Raw genomic sequence first — 23,646 nt, forward strand, 5'->3', positions numbered from 1 at the left:
AGGGATTTGATACCCAATTTAATTCATTTTCTAGAATAGCTGCCTCCAGTCCCTCCTTCTTCTTCTAAAACTCTCTCAGTTTATTGCTTTTGAAGTACACCAGGCCTCCTCAATTACTTTATTTTAGAAGGGCCAGCTTTGAAAAAAGTAAGTGCCTAAGGGCTGAACATTTCCTATGTCTGACCTGTGATGTTAGGAATTTGAATGTGTAAAACAACACACCCTTTAATATTTTTCCTCCACTTTCTTAGTCTTCTAAATTGGAAAAGACACATTATGAACATAAGAAGCAATGTTCTGCTCAGTGTTCTAATAGATCTGTGCTTAATAACAGACACTATAAAAGAATCAGTCTTATTAGCCTACAAATCAAATGATGATCTTAATGATCAAATAATGCAAACAGATTATTTTAGGTTATCTCTGTTATAAGTGTTAACACTGATGAACATGAACGGATATTTCTGTATGGCTGCGTAAATAGCGTGAATGAAGGAACTCTCTCATTTGAAATAATTTATTTATACTTTTTTCATATTTATGAATGATCAGAGGGTCAGGCTGAGGTCATTAAAGGGCCAGCTTTGGCCCACAGGCCACTAGCTGAACAGGCTTGATGTACACTGCGAGTTTATTGGTGGACTAACTTCAAATCTCTGATCCAGAATGACGATCATTTTGAAAAACAGAGGGTGAAGCAGTTTTAGAGGGAATGATGAATGAGCCAGTAACCATAAGTGAATCTGCAACTCATAATTAAAGGCAGCAGAATTAAATATTCTAAGGCTGTTGCATGCGACGTCTCACCTTAAGACATCCATACAATGTGTAGCTGGCGTTTGATGTATTGTAGCTTACATAAAAATGTGTCTCTGAGATAATTAGAATATACTTGTGTTTTGCTGCCAAATGGGCCAATAAACCTGTTACACTTCCAAACAAACTTTGTACATAAAAATGACTGCAGCTTTAAAACGTGACTTCCTTCAAGCTTGATAATCCTACAGAATTGCCCTTTTGAAATGATGGGTGGGTATGTTGTTTAGTTTTGCCCTATGGACGCAGTTTACACGTCAGGGTGTCAGTGGTCGCTATAAAGAGTTTTTCACATATTTATGTTTAGTAGACAGCTACCTATTTAGGAAGGATAGCATCTCTGGTCTTTATCCCTCCCATTAAGCTCTGAATATGTGATTGTTTCTCCAGCTGTTGGAAGTAGCATTGACAAGCAGTCTATATTTTGCAATAAGCTTGTGATATGATTTACCAACCAAGCTAAAATCATAGCGGTTCAATTGTCAGAGTCGTCAGAGGTGTGCCACATGCGCAGCACAGATATTTGTAATTATGACAAAATTGCATGTGTATGAATAAATGCACCTGAGGCTCCAACTGCAGTGCCACTATTCAGTGAGATTTGCACACACCCCACTTCCTCAACAACTTTGCTCTACTTACTCATGGTAAAGACGAGCTGTGCTTTTGATTTTGGAGTGCTCTCAGTCCAAGGACGCATGCTGAGTAACAGCTTCAGTGAGTCCTAAGAGCTGACCCCTCTCTTAACACCTAGTCTGACTGCCACACACCTTTTGATTACCTTTCATCTGGTGTGCTGTGGCCATCAGACACTCCAATTACATCTGCTAATGGAGCAGCCTCTTCTCTGACCTGGCCTTCCATCTTGTTGGTTGTGAGGCGGCAGAGGTGAGAGAAAAGCGGGATAAAAAAAGACAGATTATTACAAGTCGGGAGAGTGGTACAACTCCCGTATGCCAAAAAGAAAGATGGAGGATATTGCAAATATTCAATTTGTCTCTTGGCGTAAGCATTAGCGGCTTTACTCATGCACAGCCACGGCTCGGTTCCTAGAATCAACACTGAAGTCACACAGGGCAGAAATCTGCTGCTGCTGTTACACAGGGTTGAAACTATTAAACATGTTGTATTTGTGATGTCACAGTGGGTGTTCATCATCTGTCAAGACCTGCAGAGGCGGAACTGATAAGACTGTAGCTACAAATCCAATATATCTGGCCACAGTCCAACAGTACTCGGCAGGATGCCATGACATGCACCTTACAGCTCAAAGAGTCACCAAGTCCAGTTTCCTGACTTAACTTTCAGTCGATATTTATTTTATTGAAAAAACACTTTTTTGTGTGTTTTTTCACTTTATGTCTCAATTCACACCCCAAGTACTTATTTTTAATTTGTTGCCAGGTTATGAAAAATGATTTTCAATTACAAGCAGAGGTTTAATGGGTAAACCCACCTTTACTCAATTTACCAACCTTTGCATTTCATGGTTATTAGCATAAATCATAAATTATTAATATGGTATTAGCATAATTCACCCTTTGCCAAGCCCCACCCCAGGATCAGAGGGTACACTTTGACATTGTTCTCATGAGAAAAGGCAAACACCCCAGACAGGTTACAACAAGAGGATTAAATACTTAATACTACCGAACAGTTCTGCAGTGGCAGGCTACACTCGCTGTGGTGACCAAATTCAAGTTGTTAACCTCTGGATTATGGCTTATGACTCTGTTTGAGCTGTCCTGGTTGTCTCTCCTGGGCACAGACGGTGGATAACTCCGCTCAACATCTCTGCAGGTTGGCAGACAACAGACGACTCACTCTGTGGGGGCGCTGGCCACACGTGTATCTCGCTGTCTCATCATCATGCATCATTAAGCCTGGAAGCCTATCATGCTGCCTGAGTAAACAAGTTAGAGCCATTAAACTAATATCAATATAAACTCCATAGCTGTAATAACATAAAGTGCGATAATAGTGTATGAAGCAAATTCTGTTGCATTGAAAGGCAACATAATGGTAATGGAATCCAAAACTGACTACAGGATAGATCAGTGGTTCTAAACCTGGGAGCTGGGACCCCAAAGGGGGTCCAAAGATAATTCATGGGTACCCGATGGTTGTGGAGAACAAACTTAAAGGAAGATATTGTAGCAATCAGCATGGAATGTGAGCCATGGAAAAAGAAGCTCTCAGCTACATCAAAAGCAGCAATTTGCAGCAATTAATTAGCAAAAATTACTACAGCAGTCCAAATACCTAGTTGGAGTCATAGGTATATTAAATAGGTCGAAATCCTATTTGATATATGGTCTACGGGTGAAGGGAGTTCTTTCACCCTGCCCCTCCTCCCTAGATTTAAGGAAGCTCTGCAGGAGCTCTGCAGGAGCTCTGCAGGAGTGCAGGACATGTGCAACATCTTAAACTGACAAAAACAAGTGACGGCGAGTCCTCCACTGTAAGTTGATCAGCTGTTTATAACTGTCAGTTGTCTGTCAATGTAAAGCTCAGCCCATTGTCCTGAAAAGAGAAGCCCTCTGCTCTGAAAATACACACTCTGCAGTTGGACCTAAGTGAGTGCCTGTTTCACTGCCTGCCAGACTCCATTAACATATTGCTGAATTTAACCATTATAAACATCTACAGATTCTACAAGATTATTAATCATTTCTTACAACTTATAAACAGACACTTAGTCATTCAGTGAACATATGGCATTAATTTGAACTCCATCAAATTATAATCAATGAAATACAACATAAGAGACAAGCACTCAAAAATATGTGGAATATAAGCCAATATATAATATGTATAAGTCAAGAAATGTAATAGCCATCTCAATAATGGTTAAAACTATTAACAACACAAACATGACAATGAGTGACTTACTGTAAATTACCATTTTCACAGATGACAAACTCTAATATTTGCATTTTGTAAGATAAAATGGTAAACTACTCAGCGAACATGATGGGGATTGAGGGCCGTATTTTATACTGAGGAGTGGCTTTTACATTAAATCACCGGTACTACTGATATAATGTGTGTTTGACAGCTTTCATGTGTTGTAGAGTAAGTCCTAAACAGTTTCGGGGACACAGGGGCAGCATCACAAGCACCGACCAGGTATTTCTGGGGGGTAATGACTCAAACAGGTTGAGAACCACTGGGTTAGATATCCTCAAGGACTTTATTAAACACACACTGTAGAGCTGACATGCATAAAATATCATTTATGGCCTCCTGTTTCCTCATATTTGTCTGAGGATAGATGTTTTATTTGCCTCGTTCCTGCCTTCTACACTTCGAGAACGAACACAGAGTGTGTAACCATCGCCGAGGCTTTCTCTTTGAACAGCAATAAAACCCTGCGGCTCATAAAGTCCACAGTGATTACACAAAGCTCAGTTGATTTGTAAAGACGTTTTAACGTGATGTCAACACATGATCGCACCATTTGCTGCCCTTGCTTTACAGCATCTTGGTTAAGGGTGAGTGATTATGTCAGCGGCTGTTACTGTGGCCGCTACTGTAGCAGCGCTCACACAAATAATGACACACGAGCATCATCAAAGTGTTCCCTTCAGACCCGGCTCCTGCAGAGCTCGGTCGGGGAGGTTAATGTGGGACATGACCTCTTCATACAGTCCCCGACCCAGTGAGGCTACTCTTAAGACCCTGTGGGTGCAGGATCTCTACATGGGGGTGGGAAACAGCACCCGGACATGCACACAAATTATGCAAAAGTGTACTCCAATGCTGAACTGTGACAGGCTGTATTTTTCATTTATAAAGTTTTACAATCTGCAAGACAGTCATCATGCATATTTGTCATTGAAAAAATATACAGTTTTGGTGTTTTTCACATTCTCAGTTGGTGTCCAGGGTTTCAGAAAATTCTATTATCATTGGCCTCATAAAAACACAGTAAAAATATTTTGGATAACTGCCAAAGCAAATAAGCCAAGTTGAAATGAAGATGCTTAGCTCTTGATAACTGCTGTTTTTTGGGAATGGAACATTTTCCTGTGAATAATGATTTATTTTGACAGCTGCAACCATACTCAAGGAGGCCATACTATTTAATGAATAGTTTCTCATTATATCGGGCATCTTTCATGTAATATGTTGGAAAATATGCTTATTTGTTTTCTTGCCAAGAGTAAAATGAAAAGATTGATGCCATTCTGATGCCTGTATAGGATAGCTTAGCATAAAGACAGGTAGCGTGGCTCTGTCCAGTCTTGAGTCACTGTGAGGTTCCCAGGAAGTTGATATGCCCAGCCAAGAAATAGTCTAGGCCATAACCCCCCTGTAAGGCCAATTTTAAAATTAATTTTAAAAATTGAACAAATTCTCCGTTCCGATGTTTCACTTCCAGCCCCGCATGATCTGGTGTGCAGCTTGGAGCGGAACCCGTCAAAATTATACTCCTCGGAGCAGAGCAGAGATGCGCCTCAGGGACGCACTCTAGAACGGCTGTGATCAGCTCCAGTGCCCACCTGAAGGCAATGCAGCCATGCCGGGTGGAATTAAGCAGTTGTGTGAATTGCATTCAAGCCAAGGCAACTTTATTAATACAACACATTTCACAAAAAGGGTAAATTCGAAGCAGTAAACTCACTGACAACGCAGAAGTTTATGGCATCACCTTGTGTAATACGCAGATCATTGACATTAGGTCTGGTAGTAAGATTAATTTAGTACTGCTAAACCTACTCCACACGTGAAATGAAATTATACTGGTGGGATGTTTGCTTGAATCTGATATAATCATACCCTTCATTAACCTTCACTGGTCACTCTGACTAAAGGTTGCACATGGCTATCGTTGTGATGATGATGCAAAGAAATGACATAAGGATTACAAAACAGCATAAATCATCACTGTCCTCTGACCCAGCATCTTCTCTCTAAGACTGTGAATCCTTTGCTGGTATAGAGCTGCTCAGCCCTTCATATGCTTATGCAACATGGCTTTGTGAGTTATATTCCAGCTATAAAACCCTGAACATCAGCAGGCAACAGGATATCCTGCTGAGAAATATGGCAGGGATAACAGCTGCCGCTGATTTCTCCAGGCTCGCTCGATCATGTCTGATGGCACTGAAGCTTTCAGAGGACTGTCACGGAGCAGAGTGGGGCCATTATACACTCTCTCCAGCACTCCTATCTGATGATAAAAAGGTTGAGACCATCAGACCAGTGCTGAGAGCCGCTGTACTGGCAGACCATGGCCAGACAAAAGTGAATCTATCTGTGTCTGAGCTCTCCTCTCACTGGGAAGTCTTTGACATCTGCAGCCAGCTGTGCTGTTGGGGAGAGCTTCTTCCATCATGTTTATCGACTTGGCACTGTCCTCTAATTGAAAAGAGCTGGAATGGAGACTTTCACTTTGACTCCCTCTTCATGAATAACTCATCAATAGCTTTATGAATAACTAATCAATGATTCTGAGTCAAAGATCAGACATGCATCCTTGCAGAACTTAGAGGAAAAACACCCCAGACTTTGCCTCATTAAAGACAGAATTGTAAATATCACCTCAACATCTCTCCACACTGAGGGAAGCAACATAACTGTACTTATTGGCATCACTTAAGATGGAGCAAACAATACACTTAACATAAAAAATACACCAGTTTACTGCCTTTTAAGCAGAAATCTGAAACCACAGCTAGGCTTTGGGTCTGAGATGAGACGAATGGGCTCACAGTGACCTTGTGATAAATACTACTGAGGCATCATAAACGCTGCTCAGCGAGTGAACCTGCTGTTTGCACATGCAGAGCAGGGAAAGAAGAAACCTAATAGTGATGCCTCATGTTTAGGAAAGTGGTGTGTAAATACTTCACCCACCACCACCCCGTCTACACATACTGCACACCCACACACACTGGCTGAATAGATTAGTATTACAATAATAGTTACACAGAATTTCCCTGGTGTGACTGTGTGTCATGAATGATAAGTAGTGGTACTGTCACCAAAGATGCACTTCAACAACTAAGACTCCAGAGCAATGCTAGTGGCTCTTTGAGGCTGCAGTGCTTTGAGCTAAATGCTAACATTAGCATGCTAACAATGACTATGTTAATACACTTTAGCATCTTTAAACGCTAAATGAGCATCATTTAATGGCCATTTAGTTCGCCATGCTTACATTTGCTGATTAACAGTGAAAACAATGTGTTGCACAGCTGAGGTTGATGAAAATGTTAGTTTTGCAGTGTGTGGTCATAAACCAAAATAACAGGAAGTTTGCAATTTTTGCTTGTGCTTACATGCAACTGCTAAGTCAACAGCCTGGCTCACCCTCAGTAGTTTCTAAGGGTGTGTCAGAGTCTCTTAACCTGGCACACGAGATGGTTTGTGGCGCAGAACCATCTGGGAAGTCGTCCTCAGAAACTGTTTGGAAAACGGCAGGATCCCTTGTGGTTCATAAGTCTGTACACTTTATAGTATTATAATAAAACTATTTGCCATTATGTTTCAGGAATAACAAGATCTCTGCTGCATGTACGCCACATAGTAGTAAGTTAGCTAGCTCATATGATTGCAGGAACATTCATAGGCGGCCTTCTGTCAATGTTTTGTTAATGAATAGGCCAATTTGGCTTTGGTAGTAATATGTTGGATTCATGCGGGATGTGTATGTTCAGATATTTTACTTAAAAAAAATAGCAAACAATAATTTGGATGCACCCATGTTATAACTTTGAGGACCCCAAGGGGTCACTGATGCCTTGTTGGAGACCCATGCTCCAGGTATTTAACTCAAAACCAAAAATGTCAGCTTTTTGGTAGTGATCACTTGTCTGACTCACCAGATGCCCACTGCAGGTATATGTCCTGTCATTGGTTACTTGCTTCGAGTGACACTGCTGCGTCCGCTAACTATGTCTTCAAAGTCTCCAAGAAACAAGAACAACCTCCTAGTTGCAACATACATGCTAAAAATGGCAAATTAGTGCCCGGGACGCTAATGGTATGAATGTAAACAAGCTAAGAGCAGTCATTTTAATGCCAAAGTTTGCCTCTCAACATGCAAGTGTTCCACCAAAACAAGTTCACCCTTGAAACTATTTTGCAGCTGTACCGTCGCTTCATTATGGGCTTAGCTCCGTCCAAGACATTTGGGATTGTTTTAAAGAAATGCAAACAAAGCAGGGTGTTTTTTCCCCCTATGGCAGAATGTGCAGGTGTGGGGCCAGACCTTTCTCCAGCACTGAGAGAGGGAGGTCTAGCTATGCGAGACTAAGTGATCACAAAAGTCAGTAGAATTCATATACTGGGGACTACAAATGTATGTGCAAAATTTGGCTAAAAAATGATAAGCCTGCAGTTTTAAATTTAAAAAAGTTTGATATAAATAAGATGTTGAACAGGACCACTGGACCTGGTAAAATACCTGCTATAGCAGAGGTTTTGTGCTGGTATGTGGTGTAGTCTGAGCTTGGAGAGCAGCCAGGAGAAGCTTAAACCATGATGAGCCATTATAATTATCAAATATCTGCTACCACATGAAAATCATGTAAATACTACGAGGTTTTTATGATCATTTGACATGATTTTGCATAGCCCTCATGAGCAGGTGATTCGGATTTCATGACCTTTTACAGCATTTGGCCAGACATCCATTAAAAACTCGAAATTTGAAATTGTTCGGCTGTCAGCAAGTTCTGAAAAGTGGACTTATAATTGATGCAAGGCTTCTGTTACTCACCAGCAGTAGAGCTGGAGCAAACGGCAACACAGTGGAAAGAGTAAGAGTTTGATTATGGCCAACGATGGTTTATTAATGCACGCCTAAAGGGTGCTGGATCTGACTGCATCTGCAGAATTTACAAACAGTTGATGATGATTCAGAATCCCAATAAAATAGCACTCCCGCAGCTACGCTTTTTGGAAAACAACAACAACAAACTATCATGTATGTCACATGGTAAGGAAGCTATAGCTGTCGATGTAAAGTTAAACCTGTTCTCCTGAAAACAAATACCCACTGCTCAGTCCATTAACATACTGCTCCAATTTAACCGTTAAAAACACCTACTCTTTCTAAAAGATTATTGATGATTCAGTAAATATTCTGCATGAATTTTAACTCTAATTAACATGAAACGGACATATAAAAACAGACGGACTGTAATTTAAATTTCAAAGGAGGACACCGCAGCTGTCAGCCATATCATGGTCATTTTATGATTTTCACATGTTGGACTTTGTCTGTTGAGAATGATGAGATTTATTATATTTAATACACTTTAACAAGGACAGGACAAAGACAAACAGCTTGAAATCCATGCTAAAATAAACGAGGTAACATTCTGCTGGTTGAAAAAAGATAAATATTTCCTTCAATGTCATTTAATAAATACACTTTACAGTACATGGTTAACATATCATATTCATCACATACACATAGTTGACAGGAGAATTAACACAAACTGCACTTGGACACTCTGTATCCATAGAATTAGTCTCTTGTCACCTAAATGATGAAAGATCTCATGAGGGAAAGCGTTCGCACAGGTGTTACCTTCCTCCAAGAAAGGGAACTACGACCCGTGAGCAGCAGTGACACAATTATTGGTTTACATGGCAACGTTGTGACCTTTCACTGCCACCTGAGGTGCTCTAATGAAGAGCAACAATGAATAAACCAATAAGGGAGAAACAATCCAGTTAGCAGCGTTCTCTATTTCAATGTCTCACCGCAACGCTGTGAAGTGCCCTACATGTGAGCAGTCCATGTCTCAGGCCGCCTCAGTAACAGGACAGTGAAGCTACAGTGCCACCACGTGGTCGAGGTTGTGAGATAGATGCCCTGGCTCGCTCAGACTGCGTGGGAGAGGGAGAGGTCTGAACGAGACCCACGAACAGATCCATGAACACATGCTGCGACCATGTGGCAGGCAATGAGGCTTTTTATGCAGAGGCAAGGCAGGAAAAGCACGTCGCAACGGCTTCACACTGACAGCTGATTGAAAGGGTTTGAATTTTAAAGTCACGCTCCCCTTAAAAGTGAGAATAAAAGTAAGCTGACACTGAGGACCCTGATGTGTGTTGCAGTGACAGGCACCGCTGTCAGTCTTTGATTGATGCACAGAACATGATATGACAAGTTCAATATGAAAGCAATCAAAGTAAAACAATGGAGACACACTAATAATGATAATGACGCGCTGAATATGACACTACAAAAGATTTGTGAAGAGATTTCACAAAGTAACAGCTATTGTCGTTTTGAGTGGAGAAAAAAAAATCTTATGTGCACATGTGTGTTACAAAGCAGCATTACATGCACTGAAGACCAAGGATCAAAATGAACTTTTTCTTCCCTCAGTGTCTCAAATGTCCCAGAGTTTTTTTTGTTTTTTTTTTATTCTACATGATAAATATAGTTTAATATCTTTGTTTCAGTAACTCATTTCACTTCACTGACTCACTGTTGTCTGACAGTTCTGCTAGTTGTTAACTGCACTTTAATCAACTTTAAATTTTAATCACCCAACTGCAGTGCAAATGCAAAATGCAAAGCTGTTTCTGATTGGTACATACCAATGTACATAGACACACTTTGAACTAGGGCTGCAATATTAATTACAATATTATTCAAAATGCAACATTCAAATTGCAGAACCAGAATCAAATCACTTCCGCTTTTTGAAAGTGGAAAAATATTTGAGAAGACAGCATTATCATGAAGTACTGTAATGCTGCAGAGATGTCCTGGCCTAAAAATGTTCTTCTCAAGATGTAAGAAAACATGTTTGTTTGGTACAGACCCAAACACAACTTTAATAGGTGTTTTCTTTCAGTAAAAAATTAAAACTGTTATGCAAGACTGATCATTCCCACTAATCATATCACTTTTTGGATTGACAGTTTCAGTAAAAATTATCACAACATGACTTTTACCATATCATGCAGCCCTACTATGAACATATCTAGTAAACACTACGTGTGCATGTGTCATAGCATGAAGCTTTTGCTGGTGCCATCTCACATTTTCTGAGTTTGAGCACCTAACATTTAAAATGATAACTATTCCAAGACACTTAATAGTTTTATTTGCAGTCTATCTACTGTCCAAGAATTGTCCCAGACATCAAATCTTTCGTGTCCCTGGTGCTTTTTTTTTATTGTCCACAAGACAATGGGACATTCACTAGACCATTCACTGGATTCGGTAACTCTAATTAATGTAACTAATTTCCCTGTCTAGCACATTCTGCCATTGAATGCCTGTAAATATTACATACTGGACTCTCAACGATATTCTCTGTGAGTGACATATATTCTCAGCTGAAGGAATATGTTTACACATGCAAACCTGTTAAGCTGTATATTAGTAATGCCGCCAAAGTCATAGTACTGTTTGTCTTGTGTTGCCATGGGAACCTGATGTAGAAAATGCACACTTATGTTTCTATGCTCAGTCCTGATTTTCCATGCTCTTTAAAATGACAGTGAATCTGTTTTATACAGCTGGTATTGCAGCTAAACACAGATTAGAAAATTGATTAGTACAATAAAATAATCAAGGAAATTAATTTCACTTTGGCCAAAAACTAAAGTGATTTCCACATACCATTCATTATGGGACAGTGTCAGACCTAAATGAAGTTCTTGAGTATCATGTTTAAAAGTGTTTTACAGCAGACTATAAAGGAATTTTCCAAAAAACAATGCATAGACAACTCATACAAAAACAAGACAATAAGACCCACCAGAAATGTATGGCAGCGTCTTCATCTGCAGAGACCCGCCCTCTGCACAGACCTTCTGATTTTCTCATAATTTTGCTGTGCTTGGGACTTTTTTACCAACCCAAAGCATCGGTATTTGACGTCGCTGGAATGAGACTCAACAATCATCTATATTACTGCTGCAATTACAAACAGGGACGGACAAATCCTCATTCTACATTTACAGTTTAAGAGCTAATGGACAGTTGTCATGTTAGAAATAAACAGCAGGCATTAAGAGTGGTAAAATAAATACATTAACTTTAAACGATTAACAAGTTTTTGTCAGCATTCCTCTCTCTTGCATTATTTGCAGCAACTTTGCTTTTCGCCATTATATTTTTTATGTTCTTCATAGCTCTCTGTCCTGTTCCTCTTGACTGAAGGAGGGATCACGCGATCTGTCCTCTCTGTGCAAAAGAAGAGGTAAATGATGCCCCCTTTTATGGTAACGCATAGAGAGGCTGATGAAGGAAGCCTGGGTTAAGAAAGTTGATAACCATTGTTGTGCTACCCATGATCTCTGTTTGGGGTTTTAGGTTCTGGTTAGCTAGCTAATGCAAAGAATGTGAAGAGAATATTTTGAACCTGCTTCATAGTGTACCCCTCTGCTAACAGCTGAGAAGGACGGAGCTGTAATCAAACAGGTAAGTCTATTTTTTACAGCCATTTAGTTGTTGGATAATGATAACGAGATAATAGGTTATGGCTGCCTTTTATTGCCGCTCCTGGATCAGATCATTACAGCTGAGGCTCCAGTTACAGGTTTAAGTGGTGACCCCTTCTCTACTTAACACTTTTGTTATCTGCTTTTGTCTACACGTAGCAGCTGAAAGCTTTGGCAAGGGCCGCCATGTTATAGGAGCGTCCCAATTCAAGCGTATACTGTGATTATTTTGTTTTATCTAAAATTAAAATATCCCTACCAATGTCTACGGAAAAGAAAAGTGATGACCATGTATGAATCTACCATCTGTCTCAGATCTAAAACCTACACATAAACATACATTTAACTGTTACATGTTATTATAATTTCAAAAGAAATATTCAGAATTTGTACTCCTTGGGAGGCGTAACTCATTACATGGAGTGTATTACATTACTGCAGTTTTGTTACAGCCCAACGCTGGATAAATGCATCCTCTCACAGATGTGATCAAAATAAAACAAAACAAACATGTTGTTGATCAGTCATGTGAATGCTCGTGGAAAGCAAATACTGATAGCATCCAAAGTTCTTCTCAGCTTAAAAAAAATAAAATAAAAATCAGTAACAGAACATCCACCAGGAGAAAGAATCTGTTTTTCCAATCCAATTTTAATCTAAGCAGGATCAGGGGAAGAGATGGAGGTGGAGCTATTTTCAGATACTTCAGTCTGACATTTGAGAAGAGAAATAATGAATAATTCTTTGATTTGATACTGATATTCCTGAAAATGAAAAAGCTGTTTTCCTTGCTAGACGCCTTGTTATTTGGAAAAGTGGTATTGCTGAAATAAATCAACAAGTAATTTGCAATCATACAACATCACCTGCAGAGAATATAGTGTAATGTCACCTGGGGGCATGAGGTTCAGATGACTCAGTTCTCAAAAGGTTCGGATAATATCACATTAAAGTCTTTGTTTTCCCAAGAAAGAAAGATGGGAGTGATGGTTGATTTAAGGATTACACTTGTCTGGAATTCAGACCTTAATTAACTCATGAGTCATCATGAGTCATCACGCTTTATCCCCTCTGCTCATGACCTTGTGTAAGTCAGTGGTGGGTACGTGGACCCTTATGGTTGTGCAGTAGAATAGTTTGTAGTATCACTAGCAGTAACTTCAGGCAGATTCACTAAGTTTATGAAAAATATTTTCTCCTTTTCCAGACAAACGTTCATCTTGCCTTTGAGCAAGACATTGACTCTAAATCTGTGCAGCAGAGCTGTTCAGTGGCTTCAATGAGACATTTGATTTCTGGGTGTATTAGAACTGTACACATATAGCAGGGTTGTGCTGGTAATGAGCATGCTCAGCACAACTCCTGCCTGGATAAAATTAACTGTAAGAAAAGTATGGCTGCTTGTTCACTTTTCCAACTGCACCTCTGACATGTTGGAGGATCCTCTGCTTGGCGTGTTGCAGACACTGTGAGGGGAGAAGAAAAGGTTTCCTCTCAGTGGGGTCGCGTCGATGTCTAGTCCAGGGGAACCTCCGAAACGCTGGGTAACATGAGGACTGTGGCCCGCTTGGATTCCTTCATCTTGTCCAGGCCAAAGAGGAGGTCCAGCTGGGTGACCGGCCGCAAACGCTCCTCATCCACGGGTCTGGAGCGCAGGACACCAGAGATCAGGGGTCAGACACAGATGGCTATGAAAACAATAACTATGTCCAAGTTCCTCAGAGCACACAAAGAGCCCTATCTTACACCCACTGCAAAGCAACACACAGTGCAGTGTAACATCCATTATCATTGATAGTTTCTGACTGATGCAGTTGTCATTTAACGCCCAGCACCCACATTGTTTAAGCAGCAAAAGTACTTGCACACATTCGTGTGCCAATGAGCGTGTTGGTCTTAAATCAAGTGTATGCAGCCACATGTTAGTGCATTGCTACATTGAGGCAGCAGACAGCATTTGCATCACTGACCAACAAAATAGTATTTTCCTGCTATTTAATTAAAGCCCATATTAATTCATTGATAGTAAGATGCACCTATAGAGGCCGGTTCACAAAGCATGCATGCTCTGCTTGTTACACAAAAGGAGGGGCAGATGCACTCCTTTCAGTTAAACATCAGTGCATTTGCTCATGTGCAGTCTAAGGGAGTTGTTGATGGGACAGAGGATTAGAAGACGGCAGAGGCAGATTGCACGCTGGTCAGGGACCACATACCTGTCCCTCAGCGAAGACGAATGCCACTGCAAACTTTTCTTATCCCGCCAGGATGTAACAAACATCTGTAATCTCCTGTCAGATGATGTGGAGACTAATGTCAGCTGTCCATATGCACTCCCCGTTGCTGTCAAAGTCACTGCTGTGCTGCAGTTTGTTGCAAACGGGTTGTTCCAGCATGCCCTGGGTTTGTGCTCAAACAAATCCCATTCCTTAGCAGAAAAGCGTTCGCTTCTCCACCTTGCTGAATCCACCATTTAATGGGAGAAGTAACTAATTCCTTCCTTACTTGGGGCCCAGATTATGTGCCATTCAACTAGCAACAGTGGTGCTGAACACACCCTAAATGCATCTGTGCCATGCACCTTAGACAATGTGCTACACATAATTTAAAAAGGGCCTTAAATATATACAGTATATACTACAGTATAAAAAATCAACATACTGTGCTTAAATGTTTTATACTATCAGGAAGTTAAACCCTAGGGCTTAGATTCATTATGCAATAGATTTGATCTTTTCAACGTTGACTTTATGTGTTTTGCTCATGTTTTTGTCCATTTTGACTCTGATATAGACACTTCCTGCACAGTTCAAGGCTTCAAATCAATCAGTGTGCTCCAGTCCCCTTTTTTCCCTTTGGTGGAAATCACACGCTTGAGCAGACATCAATCAAACATGCCAATTAAACTTCACAAAGACATGGCAAAATAATTTTCCAAAAATGTCATAGTTATTTATTTTTTTCTGAGCTGGTCCTGGAGCTGTTTTACCTCCACCCAGAGTTTATTTTTTTTTGTCCTGTGAGCAGCTCCTTCATTTCCTGCAGTGGCAGTAAGGGGGCGTGTACATCAACTGCCCACACATAAATCAAGGGATTTTTAATTGTGCACACTGACTATTTTAAGAAACTAATTTTTGTCACATTTCAAATGTGTACGCAGTAGATACGACTGCTCTGTCCAAATCGACAATTAATTTGATTTAAACATATTTTTAGCACTGACAGCTGCACCGTTGATAGCCCATCAGGTCTTGATTTACAACGATCAACAGATCATTGGTTTTATGCCATGATTGTCATTTACATTTTCCAATTCTTTAAAAGTCTATATGGTGTCAAGTGTGATATAACAACCTGTCAGCAAGGCTGCCTGCACTGGAGACCAGATGTAGGGAGGAGTTAAGAGAGAAAAAAAGTACTGAGGGACACACAGATTTTGCCTTTTTGATTTGATTACTGAAACTGAAAGCTCATTTCAATCAATTTTTGAATTAATATTGTAATTGTGAACCCCTAGCGCACACTTAAAACCAGCTTAAAATAACTATGTGATGCTTTTTTGGGGGGAGAGGTGCAACAAATGTCTTGCAATATATTTGATACACATTTCTATTTGCTATATGTGGTGTCAGTTTTATTCTGTTTAACTGCAGTAAGGTTGCAGGTTTGCCTTTAGCGATGTTTTCTGCTTCTTATATTGATTCGAAACAACATGCCAGTGCCTGCTATCATAACTGCGGGGAGCTCAGCTATGAGTTTAGTGTGTAGAGTGCTGAAAAAGTTCAAAATATTTCTTCTTTTAGAAATAAATGCCTTGCTTCAAGAGGGGTTTCAATAGTCGCTTAGCAACAGCTGAAGCATGGGTTATACAGATCAGATATTTAGACTTTTATAAAATAATAAAAAATTAAGAAATCAACCAGATCAACCTCCGATACCACCCAATATAATGACATACAATACTTGAGAACGTGATCAATACTCATTTGGATGTGTATGTATGTGTGTATTATTTTTAATGACTAATGGTCTGAACATTCAAAATTCAAAAGCTTGGCTGTTATGTAGAAAAACCAAAGGGAATGCTTAATTTGTGGGAAAATTTTAGTCAAATTTTAGGTCAGAGAGTCACTCAAAATAATATTGCTATCAGCTTTCACAAACCCACACTGGTCTAACCTCAGAGTGTTTAGGGCAGGTGCTGTAGTTAAACAAAGACATGCTCAGTGGACTCAGGGGCTATGAAATCTTGTGGGTGTTGGAATATGAGTCATACTTTTCCTCCTCCTGGCAGTCCTGTAGCTGCTGAGCGATCTGCCTCATCTGCTCCTTGCGGACGTAGTCCCGGACTCGGTACATGGCGGCATCGCGGCAAAGCTCCCTGAGGTCGCTGCCGGAGTAACCCTCCGTCTTCTCAGCAATCTCCTTCAGATTAATGGCGTTGCTCAGCTGAGCAGGAAAGCAGGGCAGCGAGATGAGACAATTAACATAGAGCAGAGCTGTTAGCTGTCACTGGTCTCTGACTGTGTTTACTTTAATATGATTTGACAGCGAAAATACAGGTGTGAAATGGTCTCCAAGAGTGCCAAAAGACATTACTGATTAGAATAATTTCCTCCACAGCTGAGTATGGATGAAAAGAAGTCATCTTACATTTTCTCCTGCTAAAATCAGCCTCAAGATGTCTTGTCTTTGTCTTGTATTCTGAAAAGACAAAAGAACATTTGAAAAATAAAGTTATTAAGGTGCAATCTATGCATCAAAACAGCACAAGTCTATCAATTACTATCACTTAACACATTTTAGTTCTAATTACCAGATACTGTACAAGGCTTTGCTCAGACTGCAGGCATATCAAATGCGTTTCTCAAATCAGATCTTCAAGACAGACGGTCAACGCTGTTTGAAAGTGAGCAGATTGGATTTGTGTGTCCAGACATGACCAACCTGTCTGCATGGGTTTCTGTGGTAAAGACATAAGCGTCTGTAACTACACATGCTGGTGATGCAGCTTTCCAAGGCAGAAGCATGAGAAATGGAGAGTACAGAAACCTTCTCCCAAAGTGCCAGCAGACAATTTATCTCAGTGTTTCTGCACGGAGTGTTGCTCTCTGTGTTTTCCTCCTCACTGCTCAAAGCAGTCTGGATTCTGCTCAGCCAGTGCGATGCACTCCCGTCTCTCTGGTTTTGACGTCTTTGTTGTGTGTCACCTTGAAAGTGACGCAAAAGACACTGAAACTGATTGATGATTTGAGCATCCAGAAAGTCCTGACTGAGACGCATTTTGTAAAAATCCAATTGGAATCGCATTTCTAGATACAATCTGGATATGCAAAAAAACAAATTTGGACTAGCAGTCTAACCACAACCTGTGAACCATGCAAACAGCCTGAACACATTAGATACTGGAAGTATGTGTATTTGATTCTTGTATTAATTTACTATTTCCTCCTGTTAAACCATTCACACATATTTATATCTGACATGATAAGGGACTGTTTATTGTACTGGACCAAAAATCCAGTTCACTCTTTTTGTTGCTTGGCCAGTAGCCATAAGACAATCTGAGACACACAGTTTGGCGTGCTTAAGCTTTTTAAGATCCTTTATTTTATGTGTAGTTAAAAGCGCTAAAACACACTGCTCCAACCACTAAACAGATGATGTTGAAAGAATTGTGATCCAGTGACACCTAGAGTTCATTATCTGTAAATAGAAGCTTATTCTACTCAAATCAAGTCACAGTAATTTTATTATACAGTGCGAAATCATAAAAGTAAAGAAGTCTAGAGCATACTCTTCATATTATTTACAGACTCAACATTTCCCACCCTGAGCAAGCACTTAACAACAGCAGTGAGGGAAACTGGATAAAATAGCTCCATACATTCTAAAAATGTAAACATAGGTAAACTGTAGAAATATTCCATGTTAAAATATATTCCAAAATATAACATACTGTATTCTGTCTATTAGTTTAGATAACATAGATGAAAACAGTTTGCTCTGGTGTGTGTATGTGCATCTTACTGGCAGGCCAACATGAAATGTGGTGGGCATCCTGCGCAGAATGGCCGGATCCACATCCTGTGGCCGGTTAGTGGCTCCCATCACCATCACCTACAATTAAAAGAATCACAATGTGAATACAAAACGAACTGCTGCATTAACCAATTCTGATTCTGGACAAGCAGGCACATCTAAGGCACCATGAGAAACAGGTACTATGTCGAGCAAGCAAGGAGCTCCTTTTCCAATATTTTCCCAATGATAGCTCTTACGAGGCAGGCGAGATCCTTCCCAGTACCTACAAGTGTGATTTACTCTAGCACAGTTTAAGAAAGAGTTCCGGTTGTGTTACCTGAGTGGTTGAGGAAGTATCCATGCCGTCCCACAGGCTCATGAACTGGGCCTTCATCATGGCTGTGGCCTCGTGGTCCAGGCTGGAGCGGTTCCTCAGAAATGACTCTGACACGCAAGAGACAAGATGCATAAACAAGGATGAAGATGAAATTTACATAAAACCCATCTGCATAACAGACTGAGAACAACAGGTCGAAATCAGTTTAGGCAATTTCATGGGGATGAAATAGGATTAGACTGGTTTGCTTGTATATTAGCCTGTTATTGCCCTTTTAATAAAGAATGGATTTCAACCTGTCATGTTATCCTACACCAGAGGAGTTTCAACTGTGAAGGAGGCGTGGGGGGTGATGTGCTGAAAACAACAGCAGTGACCGTGACACGCAGCTTTCTGAACCAGTTAAGGTAATTCAGTGCCAGGTTACTGCAATTTGCAAAAATTTGACTCCTTCTAGGAGTCATAACTCAGTGAAATCTGAAGACACTGGCATAATACATATTTTTAGATTCACTGTGACTTTCCAAGGATATAATTATCTCTAATGTCCAATGCATATAAATGTCCATAAATCCTACTGCTTCCATGGGTATGATGGCCATTTCAGATGGCACTATGCCTCCATACCCGCTGGGATTCACGGAGTCTCACTGCACTCCTCATGTGAATAACCAGGCAGACAAGCACTCCACGAGTTAACGCCAGATGCTCTATGAGTGGTAACCAGGGAAACGGCTTCTGTGCACTTTTGCCTCCCAAAGCCACTGCTACACATACGTGATATATCCAGTCTTGTCTCAACACTCTGCCATGCAAAAACCCAACTTAAAAATGGCGCTCAAATAGTCTGCAGTGTAAGTCACTAAATCGAGGACATCATTGTTTTACATCCATCAAAGCATCACAAGAACTGGAATTCAGATACTAAAACATTACTAGAGTTGTCACTGTACCAAAAATTTAGACTTTTATACAACAGTGGTATAAAAAACAATCTCAAGACCTCTTTCAACATCACAGCAAAAAGAAAACAAAGCCCTCTGCAGAATTTCTTCAATAAAGATAAATCACATCAAACAGGGAAATAAACTAAGATGTGTCCTTGTAAGTGAAACTCACCAATCTCATCAATGAAGATGATGCAGGGCTGGATTTTGACAGCCAATGAGAAGACAGCCGCAGTCAGCTTCTGTGATTCACCGTACCACATGTCTGTCAGCGTGGAGGCCTGAAGGTTGATGAACTTGCAGCCAGAGGCTTTGGCTGTTGCCTTGGCGATCATGGTCTTCCCACAACCCGGAGGACCAAACAATAACACACCTGAAAGCAGAGAGAAAACAAATTATGAAAATACGAATACATGTATGTCTTTAAAATATACACTGTTTGAGTGAATTTTTATTTATTATTTATTTTATTTTTACACGACTTTCCAGGTTTTATAAGATTTAATTACTCATAAAAACCATTACTGGCAACTTCGGAGAGATTTTTTTTCCTGACTTGGCCTTCTCTCACATATGCACAAAAGGAAAATCTGGCCCTAACTTACTGTGTACCTTTTTAAAGTTACATGGTATAAACAAATATTGAGACTAGGAGTGAAACTGGGCTCCCAAAGCAGCTAATTCTGGAGGCTGACTCATCCTGAAGCTTTGTGTAAAGCTTTGTGCCAAACAATAAAAAGCTCTCAACAGAAAGTAAAGTATTCCTCGAAGTGATCACCGGCTGTCAGGCTGCCAAGTGCACAAATCTTGTCAGATGCTTTGTGGCATGTACAGTAGCTCTAGATGGAGGTACAATGCACTAGATGGCTTTCTAACAACAACAATGCTGAAACTGATGAGGCTCAGAACAACTACTGATATCTGTACTTTGTCAAAGTAATATATTTTAAAAACTAGTTTTATGTTGGTCAGCTTTTGATGCAACTTGTTCTGACTTTTTCAGCACTTGGAGGGTCTTCACATCCATACTGGGTTAACAGTGTTATGTCCTTTTACATAAAAAATGCCCAGTTAAGTTTTCCTGACTTTCAATCCAAACAATCCATGCATTTCACTAGAAGCCAGACTGAATGCAAAAAACTCCTGAACTTAGCAAGATATAGAAAATGTCTGCAGTACAGACCAGCTACACCAAGAGTCTGCTGATGGTATTAGCAGACCATCTATGGCAGACTACAAGGACAGAGCATAATTAGGTGCCATTCTTACCAGAGGAGAAAACAACTCATTGCTCTGTCTAAAAGCTACTGTGTAATGCAATGCATGACCAACAGGGGAAAGAACCCAGCATTAATATTTATAAGCTGCTGAAACAAAAAACTGAACATTTAAGATGACAAAGAAGCACCAGCAGGGAGGGAAAACTGTGAGAAACTGACACTGAGTATGCCTAAGCTTAAGTTACAGATTTTGATCTTTGTTGGGTTACATGAGGATCTTACCTGGTCATTCCATCAAATAGCTGTCAATTTTTAAGCATCTGTGGCCATTCAGACGGATCATTTCTTTAAGAAAAGCTTTTGAAAGTTTGGAAATATACCTTTTCCTCCTTGGTAGACGTAAGGTGTTCAAATAATCCTTTGACATAATGAAATCTAATGTTTTTATCTAGCTACAGTCACTTTGTTAACTTAATTGCACTCTGTCTCTATTTATGTTATTTATTCATTGTAATAATATATTTTTCATTTTTAGAATAAAATAAAATGAAACTTTCTCTTCCCTTAAATTGAGGCAAACGGTGTAAAAATAGCTACAATTCCTTCATACTTGAGCAAATTTGGATGGAAAACCCTAAAATTAAAGTTGAAAGGCAGCGCTTTAACCATGTTGTTTCTTTGTGTTTTGAAGTGTGTAGTTTCTAGTATATCAGTATAGTTGACATATTATATTTTGCCCTATAATGTTAGCATGTTCCCTAAAATGATGTACTATTTGACCACTGTAATTCTGTTAAGATGACACCCAGTGTTACCTTTAGGTGGCTGAAAGAGTCTGGATCCAGCTAAAAGGTGTCTTTTCTGAAAGGGCAGGATGACTGTGTCTTGCAGCTCATTTATAACTTCATCCAGACCTGCTATATCTCTCCAGGACACCTGCAGGAAGTCAGACAACTGTGAAAATTCTGTCTGGGAAAACGCAATGATAAGAAAGGGTAAAACTGTCAAGACACTTGATAAAAGCAACATCACGGGCCAAGGATTACAACTGTTACCTTCATAGTTTGCGGATCAACTAGGTGAGATGCAATGTTCATCTCGTACTCTGTTAGTTTGACCCCCTCGACACCAATCCTCTTCATCAGCTGTTCGGCCTTCAGAGATAAGACACACATACCTCAGCAGAAGACACATGAGGATAACAGACAGTGTGAAAAATGCTGCTTCAGTCATGCCTTTCACTTATTTACTACATCTCCCACACTGCCAGCATGGAACCTGGACCAATTATATAAACTATAAAAAGAAACTAAATAAAGTATATACCCTTTTCTTGGCTTGGCTTTTCTGTTTGGAGGTAGGGTCCATAGCTTCTACAACCCATTTGATGCTGTAATAGGTCGCTGCACCAAAGATGGTCAACCTCAGCAACATGCCCACCACTTCATTCCTGGTCAAGGGCCGCAGCAGGGCCTCTCTGGGAAGATCTTTGAAGAGCATCTCTGCTAGCCAATGTCAGTCCATTGGCTGGGTAAAGATCTAGAGAACAGAGAAATGAGACAGACAGAAACTGGAATGAAAAGAATGTAGGTACCGTTAGTAGGGATTGGGTGTCATTAGTATTTTATCAACACTACAGCTCTTACAAGCACTGCTTATTGATCCAATGCTTTAACAGTACTCTTAGTGGTAAATGGTTTCTGTCTGGTGCAAGCATGGCTCCACTCTGTGGTATGAACTATAATCCCATGCTGACTGATTCAACAAATCATACAGCTTAATGTTGCTTTGCAGAACATTTCTATTTTTCAAATGGGAAAATTGCAAGTGTGTACATGACAAGTTACCCACACTAATTGCTCATGGCTTCATAAACAGTGAAGAGCAATGAATAGATGAACTGAATCATAAATGTCCTCATTATAACATATTGCTTTTTGGATAAGACGTATGCCGAATTGAAGAGTAGTTCGGTGTGACTAGCCACATGCTGTAAAACATGTTTTAAAGATATGATAACTTCGCACATTCGCACTAGAGCTTCATTTTTCACATTTCTAAACGACGATTTGGCGTAAAATAACAAAAGCTAACCCGCCTGTTACTTTTTCATAGTACTTGCTACAAACGCTAACTAAACATGCCATTTACAAACCAGCACAAGGTCGCTATTTCACGTTAACAGTTCAGCTACATCCATGGTTAAATAACATTCTGGAAAACCCCTTTTTTTCACAACTTGGCGTCTCCAGGCAGGCTAAAGCTAACATAGCTGCAACTAGCAGGCACCAACCTGTCACTTTACCACTGCGAAAACTTGATATAAACCTGTGGTCTGAACATTTTACTCATTCTGGCACACATACAACTAACATCGCACAGAAGACAGAGGACAAAATAGTCAAACTTACAGAAACGGAGGACCTACAGAAATGCAACGAAAATCAAAACACTTGAATTGACGGTGCACCACGTTTTGTGATTCGGGTAGGAACAAACGCTGTATTTCCGGGTTTCGTTTCGTTCCACCCGAGTACGCCTGTTTCATATACCGTCAGCCACTGGATGGCACAGGAGGCACACAGATAAAAATACACATATCAGCACCATGGACAGCATCTACATCATGACAGCAGGTAGACAAGACTCAAAATAAAGGTTACGGTAGTGAAAAAAAAAACATTTATAAACCTTTTTCACAGCAGCTGCTTAGTATAGTAGAGTAAACAGATTTGTGACCAATGATGCTGCGAACTGAGGTTCAGTTCCATTCAGGTCAGCACCTGTACTGTGCATGTTGGCTCACTAGAAAGCTTTCAGTACACTAAATTAAATGGGACTTTAATTAGTATCATCAGTAATACCTGTGTTTACACTA

The 23,646-nt window shown here is 40.1% G+C and overlaps 1 protein-coding gene across 3 annotated transcripts in view; it reads right to left on the bottom strand.

The window, feature by feature from the left end:
* Positions 1-23,270, bottom strand: part of atad1a (ATPase family AAA domain containing 1a) — a 37,064-nt gene extending 13,794 nt beyond the window's left edge. Inside the window, exons 1-10 of one of the 3 annotated variants that reach the window (XR_014771475.1) lie at positions 23,180-23,270; positions 22,095-22,307; positions 21,824-21,922; positions 21,584-21,704; positions 19,721-19,921; positions 18,602-18,708; positions 18,271-18,360; positions 16,894-16,944; positions 16,517-16,689; positions 13,664-13,885 (exon numbers count right to left, since the gene is read on the bottom strand). Coding sequence is in view for 2 of the 3 variants with exons in the window: in XM_084729051.1 (XP_084585177.1) it covers positions 14,351-14,531; positions 16,517-16,689; positions 16,894-16,944; positions 18,271-18,360; positions 18,602-18,708; positions 19,721-19,921; positions 21,584-21,704; positions 21,824-21,922; positions 22,095-22,268 (1,197 nt within the window). In the remaining variant the exon portion in view is untranslated. Of the gene's footprint in view, positions 1-12,875; positions 13,886-14,335; positions 14,532-16,516; positions 16,690-16,893; positions 16,945-18,270; positions 18,361-18,601; positions 18,709-19,720; positions 19,922-21,583; positions 21,705-21,823; positions 21,923-22,094; positions 22,308-23,179 lie in introns of those variants that run through there. The other 2 variants (XM_084729052.1, XM_084729051.1) reach the window with 2 other exon arrangements.
* Between the last annotated feature and the right edge of the window lie 376 nt (positions 23,271-23,646).

The sequence above is a fragment of the Lutjanus erythropterus genome, chromosome 10 (assembly GCF_056507025.1).
Source record: "Lutjanus erythropterus isolate fLutEry1 chromosome 10, fLutEry1.hap2, whole genome shotgun sequence".
NCBI classification, from domain to species: Eukaryota; Metazoa; Chordata; class Actinopteri; order Lutjaniformes; family Lutjanidae; genus Lutjanus; species Lutjanus erythropterus.